Source organism: Chenopodium quinoa, unplaced genomic scaffold (assembly GCF_001683475.1).
Source record: "Chenopodium quinoa cultivar QQ74 unplaced genomic scaffold, ASM168347v1, whole genome shotgun sequence".
Taxonomy (NCBI): domain Eukaryota; kingdom Viridiplantae; phylum Streptophyta; class Magnoliopsida; order Caryophyllales; family Amaranthaceae; genus Chenopodium; species Chenopodium quinoa.
This window is the reverse complement of record NW_018744239.1, coordinates 10,549,166-10,569,866: the sequence shown is the minus strand read 5'-3', so window position 1 is coordinate 10,569,866 and position 20,701 is coordinate 10,549,166. Positions and strand designations below refer to the sequence as shown.

General features: G+C 37.5%; 2 protein-coding genes across 2 annotated transcripts; both read right to left on the bottom strand.

The window, feature by feature from the left end:
- Positions 1–5,582: 5,582 nt before the first annotated feature.
- Positions 5,583–6,089, bottom strand: LOC110694387 (N66 matrix protein-like). The gene has a single exon (XM_021871556.1). It carries the CDS (start codon positions 6,087–6,089, stop codon positions 5,583–5,585), a length of 507 nt encoding a protein of 168 aa, XP_021727248.1.
- A 13,215-nt stretch (positions 6,090–19,304) lies between these two features.
- On the bottom strand, positions 19,305–19,871 carry LOC110694386. The gene has a single exon (XM_021871555.1). It carries the CDS (start codon positions 19,869–19,871, stop codon positions 19,305–19,307), a length of 567 nt encoding a protein of 188 aa, XP_021727247.1.
- Positions 19,872–20,701: the final 830 nt, after the last annotated feature.

The window sequence follows — 20,701 nt, the reverse complement described above, 5'->3', positions numbered from 1 at the left end:
TCTAGAGCTTTTCCCTCACATATATCAGAGAACACCGACAACTATTGGAGGATATTTATAACCTAGTGTGCCAAAAAAGGCATGCCATATCCACAAGTCTTGTGAAGCAACGACCTCTAAGATCGTCGTTGCTGTTTTACTTTTACCTTGATACATTCCTTTCCAAGCACCTGGACAATTTTTCCACTCCCAGTGCATGCAATTATTAAGATCCATAATCACAAAATTTTTGCAATGAAAAAAAGAAGAGTAAAAATTTTAAGGGTGAAAAACTATATCGATATTAGGCTCTATTTATAGATAAAATTATAAGTAAGTCATTGCTGCAATTATTGTTTGAAAAAAGTTTAAAAGAATTGTACATTTTACCGTTACAAATATCTTTGTAAAAATAAAAGTGAAAAAATAGCCGTTGTACTCTACGTTAATATTAGATTATATGAAATCAAATTTTGCTTTGTAAGTGGCACTTGTCATCTTTTTATTGGACCATAGAAAAATTAGAATTTTTTTTTACTTTTTTTTATTTTTTTTATGTACATGTCAGTTACTTGGTAGTAGGGTGTTCCTCTTACTATGAGTAACCTTTGTGTCACTTTCCACAATAGTGAGTTAACTCACAAAGAGGAGAGAGAATATTGTGAGTTACTACTAACCCACCATTGTTTATGCTCTAAGAGTAAGGCCATTCGATGACCAAAATATTTTGGTCATGAAATCATGTATTATTATTTTCTATTCCACCTCACCTATGACCAAATTTTATGATCACTCTCATTTTAATACCTTAATGGTTGTCCAAGAAAGTTTGGTCGTGAGTTACCTTTGTGTCACTTACCATGAGTACCTTTGTGTCACTTTCCACAATAGTGAGTTAACTCACAAAGCGGAGAGAGAGTATTGTGACTTGCTACTAACCCACCATTGCTAATGCTCTAAGAGTAAGGCCATTAGATGACCAAAATATTTTGGTTATAAAATTATTTATTATTATTCTCTATTCCACCTCACCAATGACCAAATTTTATGACCACTCTCATTTTAATACCCCAATGGTTGTACAAGAAATTTTGGTCATGAACTTTATCTTTCCTACTTTTACCATACCCCATCATATATTCTCTCGCCTCTCTTCAATCTCACCATAATGAAAATTATTATTATAAATAAATGGCATAAGTACCTTAATTTGTACTCTTAATTGAAAATAATTATACTTTGTGATATAGTTATTAATAAGAAATTAAGAGAGATTGCCTTAAATTAGAACCTCAATATATAATAATTAAAATACGTAACAATACAAGAACACATCTTCTAAACATGGAAATTAAAAAAAAAAACATAAATATATTTTTAAGACAACATAATACATTATTATATTTAAAAAATATACGATAATAAATTATATAACCAAAACATTATTTATAATATAAATTAAACATACTTAATCAAAGGGAAAAACTCTTAAACAGACGATAATACATCCATTATTGCCTATGACCCCCCATACTTACTCCGATCCATAAATGCTCTACTAAATCTGACTTGAGTGCTGTATACATAATTTTATCACGAACACGAGCTCTATTAGATATGTAAGTCCTTGAACTTGCTAGTCGGTCACAACTTTTTCTTAATTGAAAAGGTTCCTCAATGTTTCTTCTGCGTGAGGACGAAGGAGCAGCTTGGTCATATCCATTTGGATTATAATATGTTGAATACATATCACGCTCATCTTCAACGATCATGTTATGTATGATAATGCAAGCTATCATAATTATTCCCAACATAGTAACATCCTGAGCTAGAGCAGGATAATGGACTATTGTGAAACAAGCTTGTAGTACTCCAAAAGTATGTTCCACATCCTTTCATCTACTCTCTTGTTTTTTGGCAAAAAGGCCCTCTTTTTCATTTTGTAGGAGAGATATTGTGGGAATGAATGTCGATGATAAAGGGTAAATTGTAACACCCCAATAATCCTTTCTTAAAAACCTGTAAATACCTTTAATAATTTGCAAGAGAATTACTGAAGTGCTAGCGCCACGTGTTCAAACGTTAAGGCTAGTTCATAATTTAGCAGTGGAAAAACTAACTCAGTTATCAATAAGTTTCAAAACCAATAATCAAAACCAAATTTATCCTTACAAGTTGGAACCATTAAGGCCCTTATTCAAAACCCAATAAAAGTAGTAAATAAATCAAACCAAAGTAAAAATAAATCCAAACTTATGAAATGAAATATACTGTGGAAATATCTAATACTCCACTCAAAATCCCACCACCTTGATGCAAGTTCTGATTATGTAAAAACCTGTGATTAATCAGCTCCCCAATATTACAAGTGTAAAAAAATTGGATCATTACAAGGTCATTGAAAAGGCGAAGGCCATGACCAGGGAAGAGACACACAAAAGCACGCAATCAGCAACGCTCAGTACATACAAGCTACGAATTATAACAAAGAATCCCTAACATGTTACTAAAAATCAATCAACACACACAATTTAATTATTGACTCAAACACACGCCTCAACTGTTAACATTACTAAGACTTCACTAATTACTAACAATAATTTATTTCATTTAATTCATTGATTGGATTAAGCAATAGACAAGGTTGTCCCCCCATGGTCCATTTCAGAACATCAATAAAAGAAAAACCCCATGCCTCCTTTTGGAAACATCAATAAACATCCAATGGCAGACGGGCGCGACTCCGTGGCCATAGCTAGTATGAGATCTCATCTAACTCCTTATAGTTTTAAAAAGTATTTAAAAACATGAGACTCGTAGATCAGGCGGCCTCTAAAAAGTACACGGCTAATACCCCGTGAACCCCAACCCCTGTTTGTCAATACTCTAGATATGCACAAATCCTGAGTTTTATTGCTCATCCATCTTGCACTTTAAGTGATTTACAAGTTTAAACTTGGTGATGACTCAAATGCAAAACAATACAGCCAATCATACATCAATCATTCAAACAATTTGAATTTCCAATTCAATTCTTGATTTATTAGTGACAAACAATATTTAGTATTAAATCATTTAACTACCTCGGTGTATAAACACCTTAAGTGCATAAGACACCTCAATCCTCAACCTCGTCTTATAAGACTTTAATTCTCCCTTTACTCATTCCATTTCAATAATCATGAACGAGTAATAAAATAATTCATTCCACATATTCACGTACCTTTGCCTATAAGCTCATCTTGCAAGTTAATGCATAAATAATACTTACAAGATAAATTAATACGCATTTCTCATACATGAAACAAAACCAATCATCACATTAATCACAAATCAAACTTACTACCATACAATTCCAACCAATCCACAAGTTTCCTAACATTATTCTAAATCTTTTAAGTCCTTAAACATGCTCCTAAAGTCAAGGGTTTCGTATCCTTGTACGTACCTTGAGTAAAAGAGTTGGTTATCCACTTTAGGAACTAGAAATCGCCTTCTACAAAGTCCTCTCCTAAACCAAACAATAATATATAATTCAATCAATACCAAAGCAATATAATTTACAACAATACCAACCTACTTTTAAACCCCATAAACCATTGAAATAATGCCTTTAAATTATTCCCAATAGCAAAAGTTAATTATTGAATAGTTCAAATATAAGTTTATATGCTAAAATCATGAAAAAATATAGCTTATAACATGAAATTCCAGCAACTTTAAGGTAGGGACATAATCTGAAAATTTAGTTTAAAATTATAAAACAACCTTATAGACATCTCTACTTGAAATAATCATTATGTAGTAGGTTAGTATGTTAAAAACCTAAAAATCCATCATAAAACCATGATTTAAAACCAAGATTAAAAATCTAAAAATTTAATTTAATAGTAGAATGTATGAATACAACAATTTAAGCTTGAAATATATTATTAGAATTCAATTAGTTTCATAAAAAAATCAATCAAACCTTCAAAATTCAATTAAACAACACTTTAAAACCTTCCTTTTTGCTAGAATTAAAAGCTTATATATTGTTCTTTAAGTTTCCTACATAAAAACCTTAAAATACATACTTATTCATGAAATTACAACAAGCTTAGAGCTTTATAAAAATCTAAAAATTTATTTTACCTTTGAAATCTTGAAATTCTAGAATTCCTTATCACTACATACATTATATAGAAAATTAGTAGACTTTAAACCCAAAGATTCCTCAATTCAATGTAATTAAAGACTCCAAAAACAATAACCAAAAATCTGAAAATTTATTCTTGAAATTAAACTTTAAAGTTCCAAACTTTATAATCATAAAATGACCACAATATTTGTTTAATGAAATTAGAGACTTGAAACACATGAATCAATACAATTTAAACCCAAGATTAAAACTTTAATAATCTGAAAATTTATTTATCATCAAAATATTTGAGTTTTAACATAAATTAAACATAGTATAATCAAATAACTTTAGCAACACGTTTTTGAACCTTAAAACCATGAAAATCAAGTTTTAAACCCTAATTTTCTTAACTAAATAAATCTGAAATTTTAATGCATAATTTAAACATGATAAAACTTATAAATTTATAATCTTTTATAATTCATATGCATAATTAAATCATAATAATTAATAATCAAGGAATAATTCATATAAAGATTGAAGCATTGATCAATTTAACAAAAGAAAATAAAGAAGGAAGGAGAGAGAGAAGGGGCGAACTACTGGTGGTGTGCTGGGCGGCGCGGCAGCAGGCAGACGCCGATGGTGGTGGTGCTCGGTGGTTGGTGTAGTAGCAGCAATTTTTTTTTTGATGGTTAATGCGTGAATAGGAAGAAGAAGAAGGAAGGCAGTAGCAACAACACTTGAACATGAGATTTAGGAGTGAAAAGGTGGAAAATTTTAGGTGGGTTTAAATAATAAGTAGGGTTTTGGATTTCCTAGTTCTAATAAAACTAGGGTTGTTACTTGGGCTTAAAGTTAGTGGGTTTTAGATAAGAGAATAGGCTTAGTAATTAATGGGTTGGACTTGCATAATAATTCAAGATTAAAATATGGGTAGTGAGATTAATTTAATGAAATAATTTTATTAGCTTTATAAACATTAAATTTATTTGCTTAAGTCATGGTAAAATAAATTATGTAAATAAATAATCATAATTAAATATTCACATAAATATGTTAAAATACAATTTTAAATTTCACAAAATTACGGGGGATTACAATCTACCCCTCTTAAAAGAAGTTTCGTTCCCGAAACTTAACCCAAAATCCGTAATTTCTCAAAATTATTATGTTTTGTATTGCTGTAAATTGCTTGCTTCTGAACATATATACTCAACAAACTAAAGTTATACTCGATAAATTTGCACTTGGCCAAAGTTTACATACTTTAATAGCATGCAAACACAACAATATTGTTCAATAATAAGCAAAATCATGCAAACTTAAGCAATAAATGGCATAAATGAGGTAAAAAGGGCGAAGTTATATCGCATTCTACCCCTTTTAAAGAAAAGAGTTACGCCCCCGTAACTCACCTTAAGAAAAGAATTAAGTGAATAGAGAAAGTACCAGTAATCACATCTGAGGACCTCTCAGCCTATCCTTTTCCCATTACAGACAAACGCCCGGGAGTCTTATTCCTTCCCTGATTACCATTGTTGCCATTACCAGTATTATTGTTGCCATTATTGTTACCAATCCCAGACTTCCTATTCTGACCACTCTGCCCATTACTCTTTCTTCCTTGGTTATAGGAATTGCTAGACCTCTGTTGGTTATTTCCACCATTTCCACCATCCCCCTGTTGGTTCAGCTTGGAGTAACACTCATACTCCCTATGCCCTTTCTTATTATATAACCTGCAAGTCACTAAATTCCCATCATAGTTTCTCCCAGGGTGGTTCTTACTACACTTCTTGCAAAAGAATTTCCTCTCCCCATTGCTATCATTAGAAGAATTGCTAATATTCTGGTTACCCCTCTCAGATGAGTTCCCATTCCTAAACCTCTTGAAGTTACCTTGGTTTTTAGAATTCCCATAGTCATTCCTTTTCTCCCCGACCTTAGCACTCTCTCCCACATCCCTAGAGTTTAGATGATACATGTGTGCAGCTCTCTCATATACCTTATCTAGGGTCTTAAAAACTTTCCCAGCTAGGTCTTTCTGTAACTGTTTGGTCAATCCTTGTTCAAACCTTTGGCCTTTATTTCTTCAGTCGGGAAAACCTCAGGGACAACCCTAGCAAGGGTCATAAACTTATTATAGTACTCTGAAATTGACATTCGGCCCATCTCTTAGTTTATAAACTCCTGAGCCTTCTGCTTCTTCAGAAATGGGGGGTAAAACTTATCCCTCAATTCAGTCTTAAACACTTCCCACCCAAAATTTGGTTTGGCCTTAACTATTTTAGCATTATCTCTCCACCAGATATCAGCCTCATCCTAAAGGTACATAGCAGCTTGGTCAACTTTCATATCCTCAAGACAATTCAGTGCCACAAATAACTTATCGAACTCTCGAATCCAGTTTTCCAAGAAAGTAGGATCAACAACTCCCTTGAAAACTGGTGGCCTAACTTGAGCCAACTTCATAAACATCTCAACTTGGGGAACGAGTTGGTCAACCCAGTTTTGATTCAAGTTCTCAGCCAATATACGGATGAAAGGAATGGTGTCTTTCCAACAAGTGTATTATTCTGATAGAGGGTTCAGAATTATTACAGAGCTAATTCTTCAGTAAGGTCAAGTGATCGGAATGCCTAGATGGAGGCTGCTTCTGATCAGTAATATTAAGGTATAATTAATATTACAACTTAATCTTAACTGAACCCTTCGGGTCGAACACAATCGAACAACCGATCCGAGACGACGAATCAATTCGAAGGATTCAATGAGTAGTCGGAGTTTTACGAACACAGACGTCGGATATCGAGCCTAGGGCGTCGAGACCGAGCGTTGCAAAATCACAAGCAACAAGTACAAGCATAGCCGTAGCATCACATTGGCCTAGCCATGTGAAGTGCTAGGCTAGGTTATCTCATCGCAAGCCTAGGCGCACCATGTGTATGCTAGGCGCACCATGTGTGTGCTAGGCGCGCCATGTGTGCTAGGCACACAAGGCAGCCCATCGCAGCAGCATGCTTGCGTGCCTTCGCATGGCACAACACCACCGCAGCATGTGTGCTTGGGTGCGTAGATGCCATCGCAGCCTTCGCATGGCATATCATCACTATCGCAACCCATCGCACAAGCACAACACCATCGCAGTGCTAGGCACTTGCGTGTGTGTGCGTGTGTGTGTGCCTAGGGCTGCCACACCATCGCAGCACACAGCACAGCCTATCGCATGGCTAGGCCTATGCGTGTGTGTGCGTGTGCATGCATGGCATCGCAACATCGCTAGCAAAACACCAAGCATCGCATGCTTGTGCGCGTGGCTGGCGAGGCAATGCCCAGCATGCGTGGCTCGCTAGCAGCACGCATGCTGGCTATGCGAGTGTGTGCGAGAAGGGGTAGGCAGCAGCACCACGCACCAGCTAGCATGGCTATGCGTGTGCATATGCGTTGGCTGGGCAGCGGCAGCTCGCTAGCAGCGCCCAGCGCCTAGCAAGTAGCAGCAGCGCAAGGCATCACCCAGCACAGCAGCATGCAGCGCGCATGTGCTGGCTTGGGCTGATGCATGCTGGCAGTGCTAGCTGGCAGCTAGCCCAGGAGCCCTTGGTGATGCCTATTTGTGAAAGGTGGGGACCAATGCTTGGAGCAAAGCCTTGGGGAGCAAGGCAATGGTCCCCCCATTGGTTTTGGTCCTCAACTAACTATCTCTCTCCCCTTGACACTTGTTGCATGGTGATTGCTTTGATTAATTATTTAATTTAGAATTAAATAAATTATCACATTTTCTCATTCTCCCACATTGGTTTGAGAATGAAATCCAAGGGTTCATTTCCCTATAAATACCAAGGCTTTGGCATTTGGGAAAGAACACACTTGAGTGGAACTATATAGGCATCTCCATTGTTGAGAATACCTTAAGTTCGTAAAACTCCAAAGTTTATATTTTGTCCGGATCCCGACTAACCTTCGGAGCTTAGGACGATCGGGTTAGGTTTGAGGGTACGAACCGTCGGAGGCCTTGCATTTGCGAGGTTGAAGTAAGAGCTCTTTTAGCGAGCGAAGCACGCGTCTAGGGTATAATTCTTTATCCCTTCTTCTTTTAATTATGTATTAATTATGTTTTGCATGCTTTAATTGCTTTAGTTATCGGGGCGGGTCTTGGGGGGTTTCTTTTCGCGTAGTGAGGGTCACTACGAAACATTACAACGGCATCGGAGCCGTGCTCCTTTTAATTACTGTAATTATTTATTAATTAAGGTGTTTTAAATTGGATTTAAATTCTGGTTTTGCTTTTCTAATTGGATTAGAAGCTTGTTTTAATTAATTTTAAAACTCGTATTTTTTATCGTTTTGGCTGTCGAACCCAGATTTTGGCTTAAAAATAGTGTTTTTTGGGTGGAATCGACATTCTGAATCAGTTTCAACCCTATTAAGGACATTCTAGAAGCCAAATTCAAACCAGAAACCCAGTTTTTGAGGGTTTTTTTCGTTTTCAATGAAAATTTTAAATCTTTTATGCCTTGATTTATGCAAGCATGTCAAGGGTAGATTAAAATGCATTATTGCATCCCTAATCTACTGCAATTTAAATATCTTTTAAGCATAATTATGGAGTTATAATATGTGCTTAAGTTGATATGTTCCTTTTCACATAAACTTGCTTTTCACAATTATGCAAATAAATTGCATCAATGGGTGAATACTTGTTGTGAATATGTAATTTTAAGTTCCTAGTATGTTAAAGATCTAATCTTTAAATGTTTAAATGATTGGAACTTTAACCCTAAATTCCATGTTGAACTAATTTTGGATTTTTCATATTTGGTTGATTAAAATCCTTGAAGTTCAAATGCTTGTGAGTAAATGTTGATTGATCTTCATATTGGAAGATGTAATCTTGTTATTTTACACAAGTATAAAAGTTGGAAAATTTTATCATTGGATGATTAATTTATTTTTCCAATTCCCTAATTTGTCAAATCCATTTTTAATTTGCATATTGGTTAAATTAATTATGGACATAGCTCTTTCAATTTTAAGCATCAAGAAAGACCTAAAATATTCCGAAGTAATTTTTGAAAATTAGGCTTGTGCACCGTTAAAATTGAATTTAATTAAGTTGGACTTATTTTATTTTCATTTTTCCTCAAATTGATTCTAAAATAAATTTGGAATTAATTTTGTGTCACACACAAATCGAGATTAAAATCCCAAGAAAAATGCACACAAATCGAGGCAAAACCCCAAGCGTCACCAAGGCTAGTTGGGCTGCCCAGCAGCCCACATGTAGGCTGCCTATGGTGCGCATAGGGGCCATGCCATGATGCTGCTGTGCAGTGTGTGGCGAGGGCTGTTGCGTGCTGTTGCATGATGCCGGGTGCGTGGGCCTTAGGCTGCTGACGTGCTTGTGCTGCTGCTGCTAGGCACCGAGGCAGCATGCCCCATCCAACTAGCCCACTGCTGCCAGCGCCAGCAAGCAGCTAGCATGCGTAGCGTGCTACTGGTGCTAGCTAGCAGAGCAGGCTGCGCTAGGCGTGCTTGCTAGCAGCCATCACCACACACACATGCCTAGCAGCCATGGTGTGCAACCCACTAGGAATTGTGTGAGATGTTTTTGCTTAATTTCGAGCTATGTATTTTGCGAAAATTTTAACGAGGTTAGACCTCGATTTTTCCGGCTCTTGCAAAATTTTTGATTTTGACAAATTTGGGTTAACCGGCTTAATTAATTAGATTAATTAAGTTGGATGCGGAATTTAGTGGGAGCTTAGCTAATTATGTGAACAAATTGCACCTTAGTAATACATAATTTATTAAACAACTTTGACTAGTTTTAATTAGGCGCGTTAATCGGATTAACCACCTAAGTTAGTTACTAGTATTGCGTGTTTACTTTTATTATCTCGTAAATTGCATGGGCCATTCACAAATAGTGAATGGGTGAATGAAAGATTGTTTCAAACCAGGTTTTGAGAAAAATGACAACTAGTGGGACCCGACTAGGATAGAAAATACGGACTGCGTTCCGTTATGTATTTTTGTAAAATCTAAATACGGTCTGCAAACCGTTAAGTATTTTTGTACTTTAGATTAATCTTAGTCATAGTAGCTAGTTATTTTATTTTGGCAAAGATGCCTCAAGACGACGTTTCGATGAAGACGAGCCAAGATGAAGGCCCTTGAAGATTTAAAGATTTCAAGGCGTCATGCTAGTTGCCAAATGCATCTTTATGCTTTATATATATTGTTGTTATATATATATTTGAATGTTAGATGCATGTCTAGGATTTCAAATGTTGCGATGATTTGTTAAGTTCATTTAAATCAACCAACATAGAAACCCTAGGTCCCTTAAAATAATGAGCTAAAATTTGTCGTTCCAAGAACAACACTTACCGAACTAATGCACGTATGTGATGGGCTACACCAAAGCGAGGCATCACTACTTTCCTAGGAACGTAAGGTATACTAGGTATACAAGTTGTCTTGGTTTAGCTCGACGATATCAGTAAGGAGTCCTTAGATGTCGTGGCCAAAGAGATAAAATGTCAAGAATACATTAGATGCGACGTTTTATCAAACCAAGAGTAGCTTAAAGCTATTAGCAATTGGATTGTTTACCCTAAAATATCTAGTGTTAAGACAAGCCAAAGCATGCTTAATCACTTCTTGATTTTTGGGATCTCGGAATCATTTTATTCTCGCCTAAAAGGGACAAATTATTAATGCGTGGATAAAATGCTCGATAAGATTGAAAATTTGCATGAACGCTTTTAAATTTCAAACTTATTGATTATATGAATGGTTTTTCGTTTCAAATTCTTTCAATTGTAGAACAATGTCTGCAAGTAACTCAAACAACAACCAATTCACTTTACGCTCAATTCTCGACAAGGAGAAGTTGAGCGGGCCAAAATTTCTTGATTGGCAAAGAAATCTGTGCATTGTACTAATGCAAGAGCAAAAGGAATACGTCCTTGATGAGGAAATGCCCGATGCTCCCAATGAGGAGGTCACTCAGGCTACCCTTAACCGATGGCAAAGTGCCAATCGGGATGTCAAATGCATCATGTTGGCCACTATGTCTCCGGACCTTCAAAAGACTTTCTTTGAAAAGGAGACGGCTTTTGAGATCATTTATGAGCTTCAAAATATGTTTCAAGAGCAGGCCCGAACTGAAAGGTTCGAAACCCACAGGCAGATCCTTAAGAGTAAGCTCAAGAAAGGAGAGCCAGTCAGCTCGCATGTTCTCAAAATGATTGAATTATTTGAGAACATGGAAAGGCTTGATACTGGGTATTCAACTAAGATGGAAATTGACATCATTCTCCACTCGCTTCACAAAGGCTATGATCAGTTCAAGATGAACTATAATATGCATAGCATGGAGAAAACCCTCACCGAGCTTTATGTTATGTTGAAGCAAGCTGAGCAAACCCTTAAGGATGAGGGCAAGCATGACATGCTCATGGTAAGGAAGGGCAAGCCATTTAAGCGTCCGGGCAAGAAGAAGAGCTTTAAAGGGAAAAAGAAAAATTTTCCGCCTAAGTCAAACACTGGCAAGCGCAGCAAGGACAAAAAGGTAGCCTCTTCCAAATTCGACTCCGAATGTTTCTACTGCAAGAAGAAGGGACATTGGAAGCGGGACTGCCTGAAATTGTATCTTTGTTATAGACTTAAACTTCGCTAGAAAAACATCATGGGTATTAGATACCGGATGTGGCTCACACCTTTGTTCCAATGCTTAGGGACTAAGGATAAATAGGAGGCTAGAGAAGGGAGAGGTCGAGTTTCGGGTCGGCAATGGAGCAAGGATGTCTACCGTCTCCGTTAGAACTCTCAGTTTGTCATTGCCCTCTGGGCTTATTTTAGAACTTGACAATTGTTATCATGTTCCTAGAGTTACCAAAAACATTATTTCAATATCGGCGTTGGACGCCAAGGGTTTTAAATTTCGAATTAAGAACAATAGTTGTTCATTTTATTTCAATAATGTTTTATATGGTAAGGCATATTCAGAAAATGGTCTTTATGTGCTTTCTCTTGACAAACATGTTTATAACATTGATGATACCGCCAAAAGGGCTTAGACCATCGAGTCAAATCAAACCTACTTGTGGCATTGTCGTCTTGGCCATATTAACATCAAACGCATCAAGAAACTTCTACAAGAAGGTGTTCTTGACTCATTCGACTTAGAGTCATTTGAAAATTGCGAAGGATGTCTTTTAGGCAAGATGATAAAACAGCCGTTATCCAAGTTGGGAGAAAGGGCTAGTGACTTATTAGGTCTAATACACACGGATGTATGTGGACCAATGAGTACACCCGCAAGACAAGGTTACCGATATTTCATCACCTTCACCGACGATTTTAGTAGATATGGCTATATCTACCTAATGTTGAATAAATCTGAATCTTTTGATAAATTCAAAGAATTTCAGAAAGAAGTTGAAAATCAACTTGGTAAGAAAATTAAAGCACTTTGATCGGATCGAGGTGGCGAATATTTGAGCCATGAATTCGACGATCACTTGAAAGAAAATGGTATTCTTTCAGAGTTGACACCTCCCGAAACTCCTCAATGGAACGGAGTTTCCGAACGGAGAAATCGAACCTTGTTAGACATGGTTCGATCAATGATGGGTCTTAGTGAACTTCCTATTTCTTTCTAGGGACATGCGCTACAAACCGCTGCACTAAAACTGAACCGAGCTCCGTCAAAAGCTGTTGAAAAGACTCCATATGAATTATGGACTAAGAAACCTCCTAGGTTGTCTTTTCTCAAGATTTGGGGATGCGAAGCATATGTCAAACGATTAATTTTGGACAAACTTCACCCCAAATCAGACAAGTGTTTCTTTGTGGGATACCCAATAGAAACCAAAGGGTATTACTTCTACAATAAATCCGAGAACAAAGTGTTTGTTGCTCGTGATGGTGTCTTTTTGGAGAAGGAACACCTTTCCAAAATGAAAAGTGGGAGGAAAATCGAACTCGACAAAGTTCGAGAGGACAAGCAACAATGTCAACCTGATAACACTGACAATCTAAGTGCTTTAAAAGCAGCTCAGAAGATTGGTCAAAATCAAATAGTCGATGTAAATGCTCAACCCATTACCCTTCGTAGGTCGCAACGGCAAAGATCTCAACCAGACAGATACCTTGGTATTGTCTTAACCGATGATCAAGACATCCTAGTTATGGATGGTGATGAGCCAGCGACGTACAAACAAGCTATGAAAAGCCCCTACTCTGCTAAATGGCAAGAGGCCATGAAATCCGAGATGGACTCCATGTTTGAAAATCAAGTTTGGGACTTGGTGAATTTGCCCGAGGGTTACACACCCATTGGTTGCAAATGGATCTTCAAACTGAAGACAGACAAAGATGGAAATGTATCAATATACAAAGCTAGACTGGTAGCGAAAGGTTATAGACAAATCCACGAGATTGACTATGATGAAACCTTTTCACCGGTTGCAATGCTAAAGTCTGTCCGGATTATCCTAGCGACTGATGCATATTACGATTATGAAATATGGAAGATGGATGTCAAAACCGCCTTCCTAAATGGGATTTTGGAAGAAACTGTTTAAATGACACATCCAGAAGGTTTTGTTGATCCAAGCAACGCTGGAAAGATATGCAAGCTTAAGAAGTCCATTTATGGACTAAAGCATGCAAGCAGAAGTTGGAATCTGCGATTTGATGAAGCCATCAACAAGTTTGGATTTATCAAGAATCCAGATGATTCTTGTGTCTACAAGAAGGTCAATGGGAGTGACATCGCATTCCTAGTCCTATATGTCGATGACATACTGCTCATTGGAAACAACACAAAATTACTAGAGTCCGTAAAGGGCTTGTTGGGAAAGTGCTTTTCAATGAAGGACTTAGGAGAGGCACAGTACATATTGGGCATCAAGATCTATAGGGATAGATTTAAGAGGATGATTGGATTGAGCCACAGTACTTACATTGATAATGCCAAAAGAGGGCATCTACCCATGGCGTAACTCTCAGCAAGAAACAGTGTCCACAGACACCAGTTGAGCGAGAGAGAATGGATCAGATTCCATATGCTTCACTATTTGGGTCAATCATGTATGCCATGATATGTACCAGGCCAGACGTATCGTATGCCTTAAGCGCTACGATCCGATACCAATTAAACCCAGGAGAGGCGCATTGGACTGCGGCCAAGAATATCTTGAAGTACCTGAAAAGGAACAAGGATAAATTCCTGGTTTATGGTGGCCATAAAGATCTGGTTGTTGAAGGTTACACCGACGCTAGCTTCCAGATTGACAGAGACTACTTCAAGTCACAGTCAGGGTACATATTTTGCCTAAATGGAGGAGCGTTTAGCTGGAAGAGTGCCAAGCAGAGCACCGCTGTAGATTCTAGAACTGAATCCGAATACTTGGCAGCTTCAGAAGCAGCTAAGGAGGCTGTTTGGATTCGCAAGTTCGTTAGTGAACTTGGTGTTGTACCCTCCATCAAGGGTCCGATAGATCTCTACTGTGACAACAATGGAGCTATCGCTCAGGCTAGAGAGCCGAGAGAGCACCAGAAGGTCAAACATGTCCAAAGGCGATTTCACATGATAAGGGAATGGAAATCGGAAGGTGAAATCAGAATTTGTAAGATCGAAACGGATGATAATGTGGCTGATCCTTTGACTAAACCTGTGCCTCAAGTGAAACACAACAAGTACATTGAGGCAATGGGAATCAAGCATGGTGGAGATTGGCTTTGAAATTCCCTGTACATGTGTTTTAATTAAACTGGTCGTTTTAATGTAAGACACTGTATTGAAACCATTCATTTATGGAGTAATGAATTTTATATTTTATATTCACTCCATTGCTATTTAATTGTGGTTTAGAATTAAATAATGAGTCCATTCGATTTATGGAAATATTCAAAACAGGATATCAAGACCATGTCTTGGATAAAGAAACACCTTTTAAGTGAACATTGAATATTTAAATCGAAAATCATTCCTAATCGAGGTCATTTAACTGATGGATGATTAATGACCACTGGAGATTAGTGTGTAGTATGATTTACAACACCGTTTCTTGTGCTGCAAGGACATAGTAGTCATAAATCATTTGCACAGGTGTTAGTTTGGAACTGCACCGGATATACCTATGAGAGTACTTTAAGAGATTCAAAATTGTCATAAGTAAATTTCTCATTATTGCTATCGGAACTTATTTCATCGACCATGAGTATTGTGAACTTTTCTTGTTTGAGTACTAGTCTCTTTGATGTTGCCTAACGTCTGCTGTAATTGGGGATCATAACGGGAACACTCGGGAGATTAGGTCCTCTTAGTAAGAGAAACTTACAGTACAAGACTGGGAATGTTCCCCTATTAACAATAGGGATCATGTCTTTGTTGTTTACAAGGCCGCTCGAAGAGCGAGACTTTGAAAATGCATGGTCGTGCTCAGATGGATTTTAGAAATCATCTGCTTATTGATAGTCGAACTCGGAGATCGAGAAACACTTTTGAACGTAATAAGAATGACGATGAATCTTACCTTATAGTTCATGAAGAGACATTAAGCGACTTAGGAAATGGGCTATACACTGTATGCACACTTGTCCGGAAGGACAAGTGGGAGATTGAAAGGAATGGTGTCCTTCCAACAAGTGTATTATTCTGATAGAGGGTTCGGAATTATTACAGAGCTAATTCTTTAGTAAGGTCAAGTGATCGGAATGCCTAGGTGGAGGCCGCTTCCAATCAATAATATTAAGGTATAATTAATATTACAGCTTAATCTTAACTGAACCCTTCGGGTCGAACTCAATCGAACAACCGATCCGAGACGACGAATCAATCCGAAGGATTCAATGAGTCGTCGGAGTTTTACGAACATAGATGTCGGATATCGAGCCTAGGGCGTCGAGACCGAGCGTCGCAAAATCACAAGCAACAAGTACGAGCATAGGCGTAGCATCACATTGGCCTAGCCATGTGAAGTGCTAGGCTAGGCTAGCTTTTCGCAAGCCTAGGCGCACCATGTGTATGCTAGGCACACCATGTGTGTGCTAGGCGCGTCATGTGTGCTAGGCACACAAGGCAGCTCATCGCAGCAGCATGCTTACGTGTGTACGTGCCTTCATATGGCACAACACCACTGCAGCATGTGTGCTTGGGTGTGTAGATGCCATTGCAGCCTTCGCATGGCATATCATCACTATCGCAGCCCATTGCACAAGCACATCACCATCGCATTGCGTGTGTGTGCGTGTGTGTGTGCCTAGGGCTGTCGCACCATCGCAGCACACAGCACATCCTATCGCATGGCTAGGCCTATGCGTGTGGGTGCGTGTGCATGCATGGCATCGCTAGCACAACACCAAGCATTGCATGCTTGTGCGCGTGGCTGGTGAGGCAATGCCCAGCATGTGTGGCTCGCTAGCACCACGCATGCTGGCTATGCGAGTGTGTGCGAGCAGGGGTAGGCAGCAGCACCACGCACCAGCTAGTATGGTTGTGCGTGTGCGTGTGCATATGCGTTGGCTAGGCAGCGGCAGCTCGCTAGCAGCGCCCAGCACGTAGGAAGCAGCAGCAGCGAAGGCATCACTCAGCACAGCAGCATGCAGCGCGCTTGTGCTGGCTGGGGCTGATGCATGCTGGTTGTGCTAGCTGACAGCTAGCCCAGGAGCCCTTGGTGATGCCGGTTTGTGAGAGGCGGGGACCAATGCTTGGAGCAAAGCCTTGGGGAGCAAGGCAATGGTCCCCCCATCGGTTTTGGTCCTCACCTAACTATCTCTCTCCCCTTGACACTTGTTGCATGGTGATTGCTTTGATTTATTATTTAATTTAGAATTAAATAAATTATCACATTTTTTCATTCTTTTACATTGGTTGGAGAATGAAATCCAAGGGTTCATTTCCCTATAAATACCAAGGCTTTGGCATTTGGGAAATAACACACTTGAGTGGAACTATATAGGCATCTCCATTGTTGAGAATACCTTAAGTTCTTAAAACTCCAAAGTTTATATTTTGTCCGGGTCCCGACTAACCTTCGGGGCTTAGGACGATTGGGTCGGGTTCGAGGGTACGAACCGTCGGAGGCCTTGCATTTGCGAGGTTGAAGTAGGAGCTCTTTTAGCAAGCGAAGCACGCGTCTAGGGTATAATTCTTTATCCCTTCTTATTTTAATTTTGTATTAATTATGTTTTGCATGCTTTAATTTGTTTAGTTATCGGGGCGGGTCTTGGGGGGTTTCTTTCCGCGTAGTGAGGGTCACTACGAAACACTACAATGGATGGCCTCATCTAAAGCAGCATTATTCGCCATTCTAGTTCTACGCCTGAAAGAAGGTAAACATTCACTCCAGCTTATACAGAATTCAAACATTGTGCACATACACTCATTCAATCACAATATTACATTTTATCACATAAATTGGTTGAAAAGGGTACTTTGGTCTTTGCACCCCCTTGTCCAAAGCAAAATCTAACGAATATAAGCACAATCCACACGCCGGATTGAATAAAGTTAAGAAAATAATTCCCATCCCGCGCCACTCTTACTCAACTTAATCATAAACAAAGAAGTTTTCCTCAAAATTATATGTAATTACAAAAATTTAACTTGTTTCTAACACAAGAATATAAATAAAATGGAATCCTTAAAATAAAATAATAACTCTTAATATGACTCAAATGAAAGTACTAATCGCAAACAGTAGTTTGTAGCTCTCTGCCACTTATTAAAACAGATACTTTATTCCATAAAAATCCTAATAGTCACCAATAATAAATAGGAACTCCTAATACTATATCTATGCTAGTAAGTATAACTTCAAGGGACGACATTTGAGTAATTGTCTTTCTCTTCCTCATAAGTATTAACATAAAAAATAGGGTCATTCTCATCTTCGGAATCTTCAATAACAACTTTGTAAATTGGGTTTGGATTTCAGTAGTCCTCTTCCCAACTTGTGGTTTTGGCGGTTCTAAGTCCTCCTCGTCATCTGATGTCTCATTAAGGATCCTCCGAATGAGCTTCTTTTTGTCTTTCTTCTTAGTTGTTCTGTACTCGTACCAATGCTGGTATGTTACCTCCCTTTCATCATTTCGGTTTGGATGTAAGGTCCACTCATCCCAAGAGTCTGTGTTGTACTCGATTTTTACTTCCTGATTATGCCGAGTCACCTTCACTGGATTTATATCCATCTCTCTACGTTATCCCAACATAACAAGCATTCAAAGAATTGCCACAAGCACATCATAGAGGAAATCAATTAGAACACAATCATACAATTATTAAATAACAACTTGCAAAATAATTAAATAAATGCAAGATATTCAGTATGCATGCATGCCCTTTTTAATTCTACCCGAATCTCACCAATAAATAATTCAAGCTTCAAAGTTATTTTATAAACATTTAAAACAATTAGTTCAAACACAGTTAAATTTAAAATCATTTTTTACTTTTAAATACAAAATCCTTAATCGATTTGTTAGGCACCTAAGACATACTAATTGGCTTTAGTGGTAATCAAATCAAACCTAAGCTCCCAGATCCCACTTTGTAACACCCCAATAATCCTATCTTAAAAACCTGTAAATACCTTTAATAATTTGCAAGAGAATTACTAACGTGCTACCGCCACGTGTTCAAACATTAAAGCTAGTTCATAATTTAGCAGCGGAAAAACTAACTCAGTTATCAATAAGTTTCAAAACCAATAATTAAAACCAAATTTAGTCTTACAAGTTGGAACCATTAAGACCCTTATTCAAAACCCAATAAAAGTAGTAAATAAATCAAACCAGAGTTAAAATAAATCCAAACTTATGAAATGAAATATACTATGGAAATATCCAACACTCCACTCAAAATCCCACCACCTTGATGCAAGTTCTGAAAATGTAAGAACCTGTGATTAATCTGCTCCCCAATATTGTATCGGTGGCCATTAACAACATACTTAACAGGATGTGCTCAACCTTCAAAAACATCATTAAATAATGGAGATCTATCTGTAACATTTATACCATTACACCTTCTTGGGGTCCCAAAAAAAAGCATGCCAAATCCAAATGTCTTGTGAAGCAATTACTTCCAAAATCAAAGTGGGCTTATTAGCTCTTCTAGAAAACATACCCTTTAATTTAAGAGGACAAATCTTCCATCGCCAGTGCATGCAATCAATGGATCCCATCATGCTGGAACACTTGGGTGCCCCCCATCTCGTAACAATTTGACCAAATTCTCTTCGTTGGGTCTTCTCAAGTATTCGTCACAGAAGTAAGAGACAACTCCTTCAACAAAATGTTGTAAATAGTTTCTGACAAGATAAGCACTAATATGTAGGTAGTCGTCAACGGAATCAGCTACACCACCATATGCAAGCAACCTCAAAGCGGCGGTACATTTCTGCAAAGCTGATGCACCTAATCTACCAGCGGCATCTGGTCTTTGTTGAAAGAACTGATGACGTTCTTCTAAAGTTTGCAATTTATGAAGAAAGACATGCTTTCTCATGCAAAATCTACGATGGGACAAGTTTGGAAGGTAGATTGGTTGGTTAGAAAAGTAGTCACTCCATAGACGGTTATGTCCATCTTCATGATCCCTTTCGACCAATGTCCTTGGCACCCTCGGAACTTGGTGAATCATTTGAAAGAATTCAATTAGGTCGGACATTATGAATCCATCCATCATTATCCGAATATTGGAAGAATTAGAAGATGAGTAGGAAGAATTGTTAGAACTTTCATTGGACATATTTTATGAAAAAAAAAATTGATGTAAGAGTTAAGAAATGGGTTGGGTGAAGTGAAACTAATATGTACACCAATATATAGAATAATAATTGAACAATATCAGTAATATACATCAATATAGCTATCGTACATTTGTTTGACACTTTTTCTGAAAAATTACATACACACTTTATCAGTGTTACATCTCATCAATCTAAAAAATTGCAGTTGGCTTATGTGATCAGTGTTATGTCTTATCAATGTCATTACTGCACTGCTTCAGTATTTTCATTTTTGACAATGAGAAATCACATCATATGAAAAACATCTACATTTATGACAAGTTTATAATGTCTATAAATTTTGATGGAGTGATAAATCAAATAAAAGAAAATTACAGTTTATATTTTGGGCATCTAGGCTTCTCAAACATAGTCATTCATGAATGATAAGATGACAATACATTCATTAATAATAAAAACATCATATATTACAATAACAATTTATTAAAATTTAAAACTACAACTTACACTTGTTCGTTCTAATAACTAACCCTAGATAGGTGAAAATTGCATAATACACCAGAGTGTACCATGCTTATGGTACACCTGGTGTTAAATGATGCGTTTTTAACATTTCATTTGCAAGTTGTCAGTTTGTTATTTTTTTAAAAAAAAAACCAATCTCTTCCACAATTCATGGGATTCAACGTGATATATATTCTCCATTTTTACACAACTTCCAAAATTAAATTTCACACTATTTCAATTTCGAATTAAGATAGAGAACAAAGTTTATAGAGAATTTTGTAGAGAGAAAAATATAGAGCAAAATATGAGAACATTGTAATCG

Coding starts and splice junctions, on each gene's coding strand:
- LOC110694387 (XM_021871556.1), bottom strand. CDS start 6,089: ATGTATCATCTAAACTCTAGGGATGTGGGAGAGAGTGCTAAGGTCGGG.
- LOC110694386 (XM_021871555.1), bottom strand. CDS start 19,871: ATGTCCAATGAAAGTTCTAACAATTCTTCCTACTCATCTTCTAATTCT.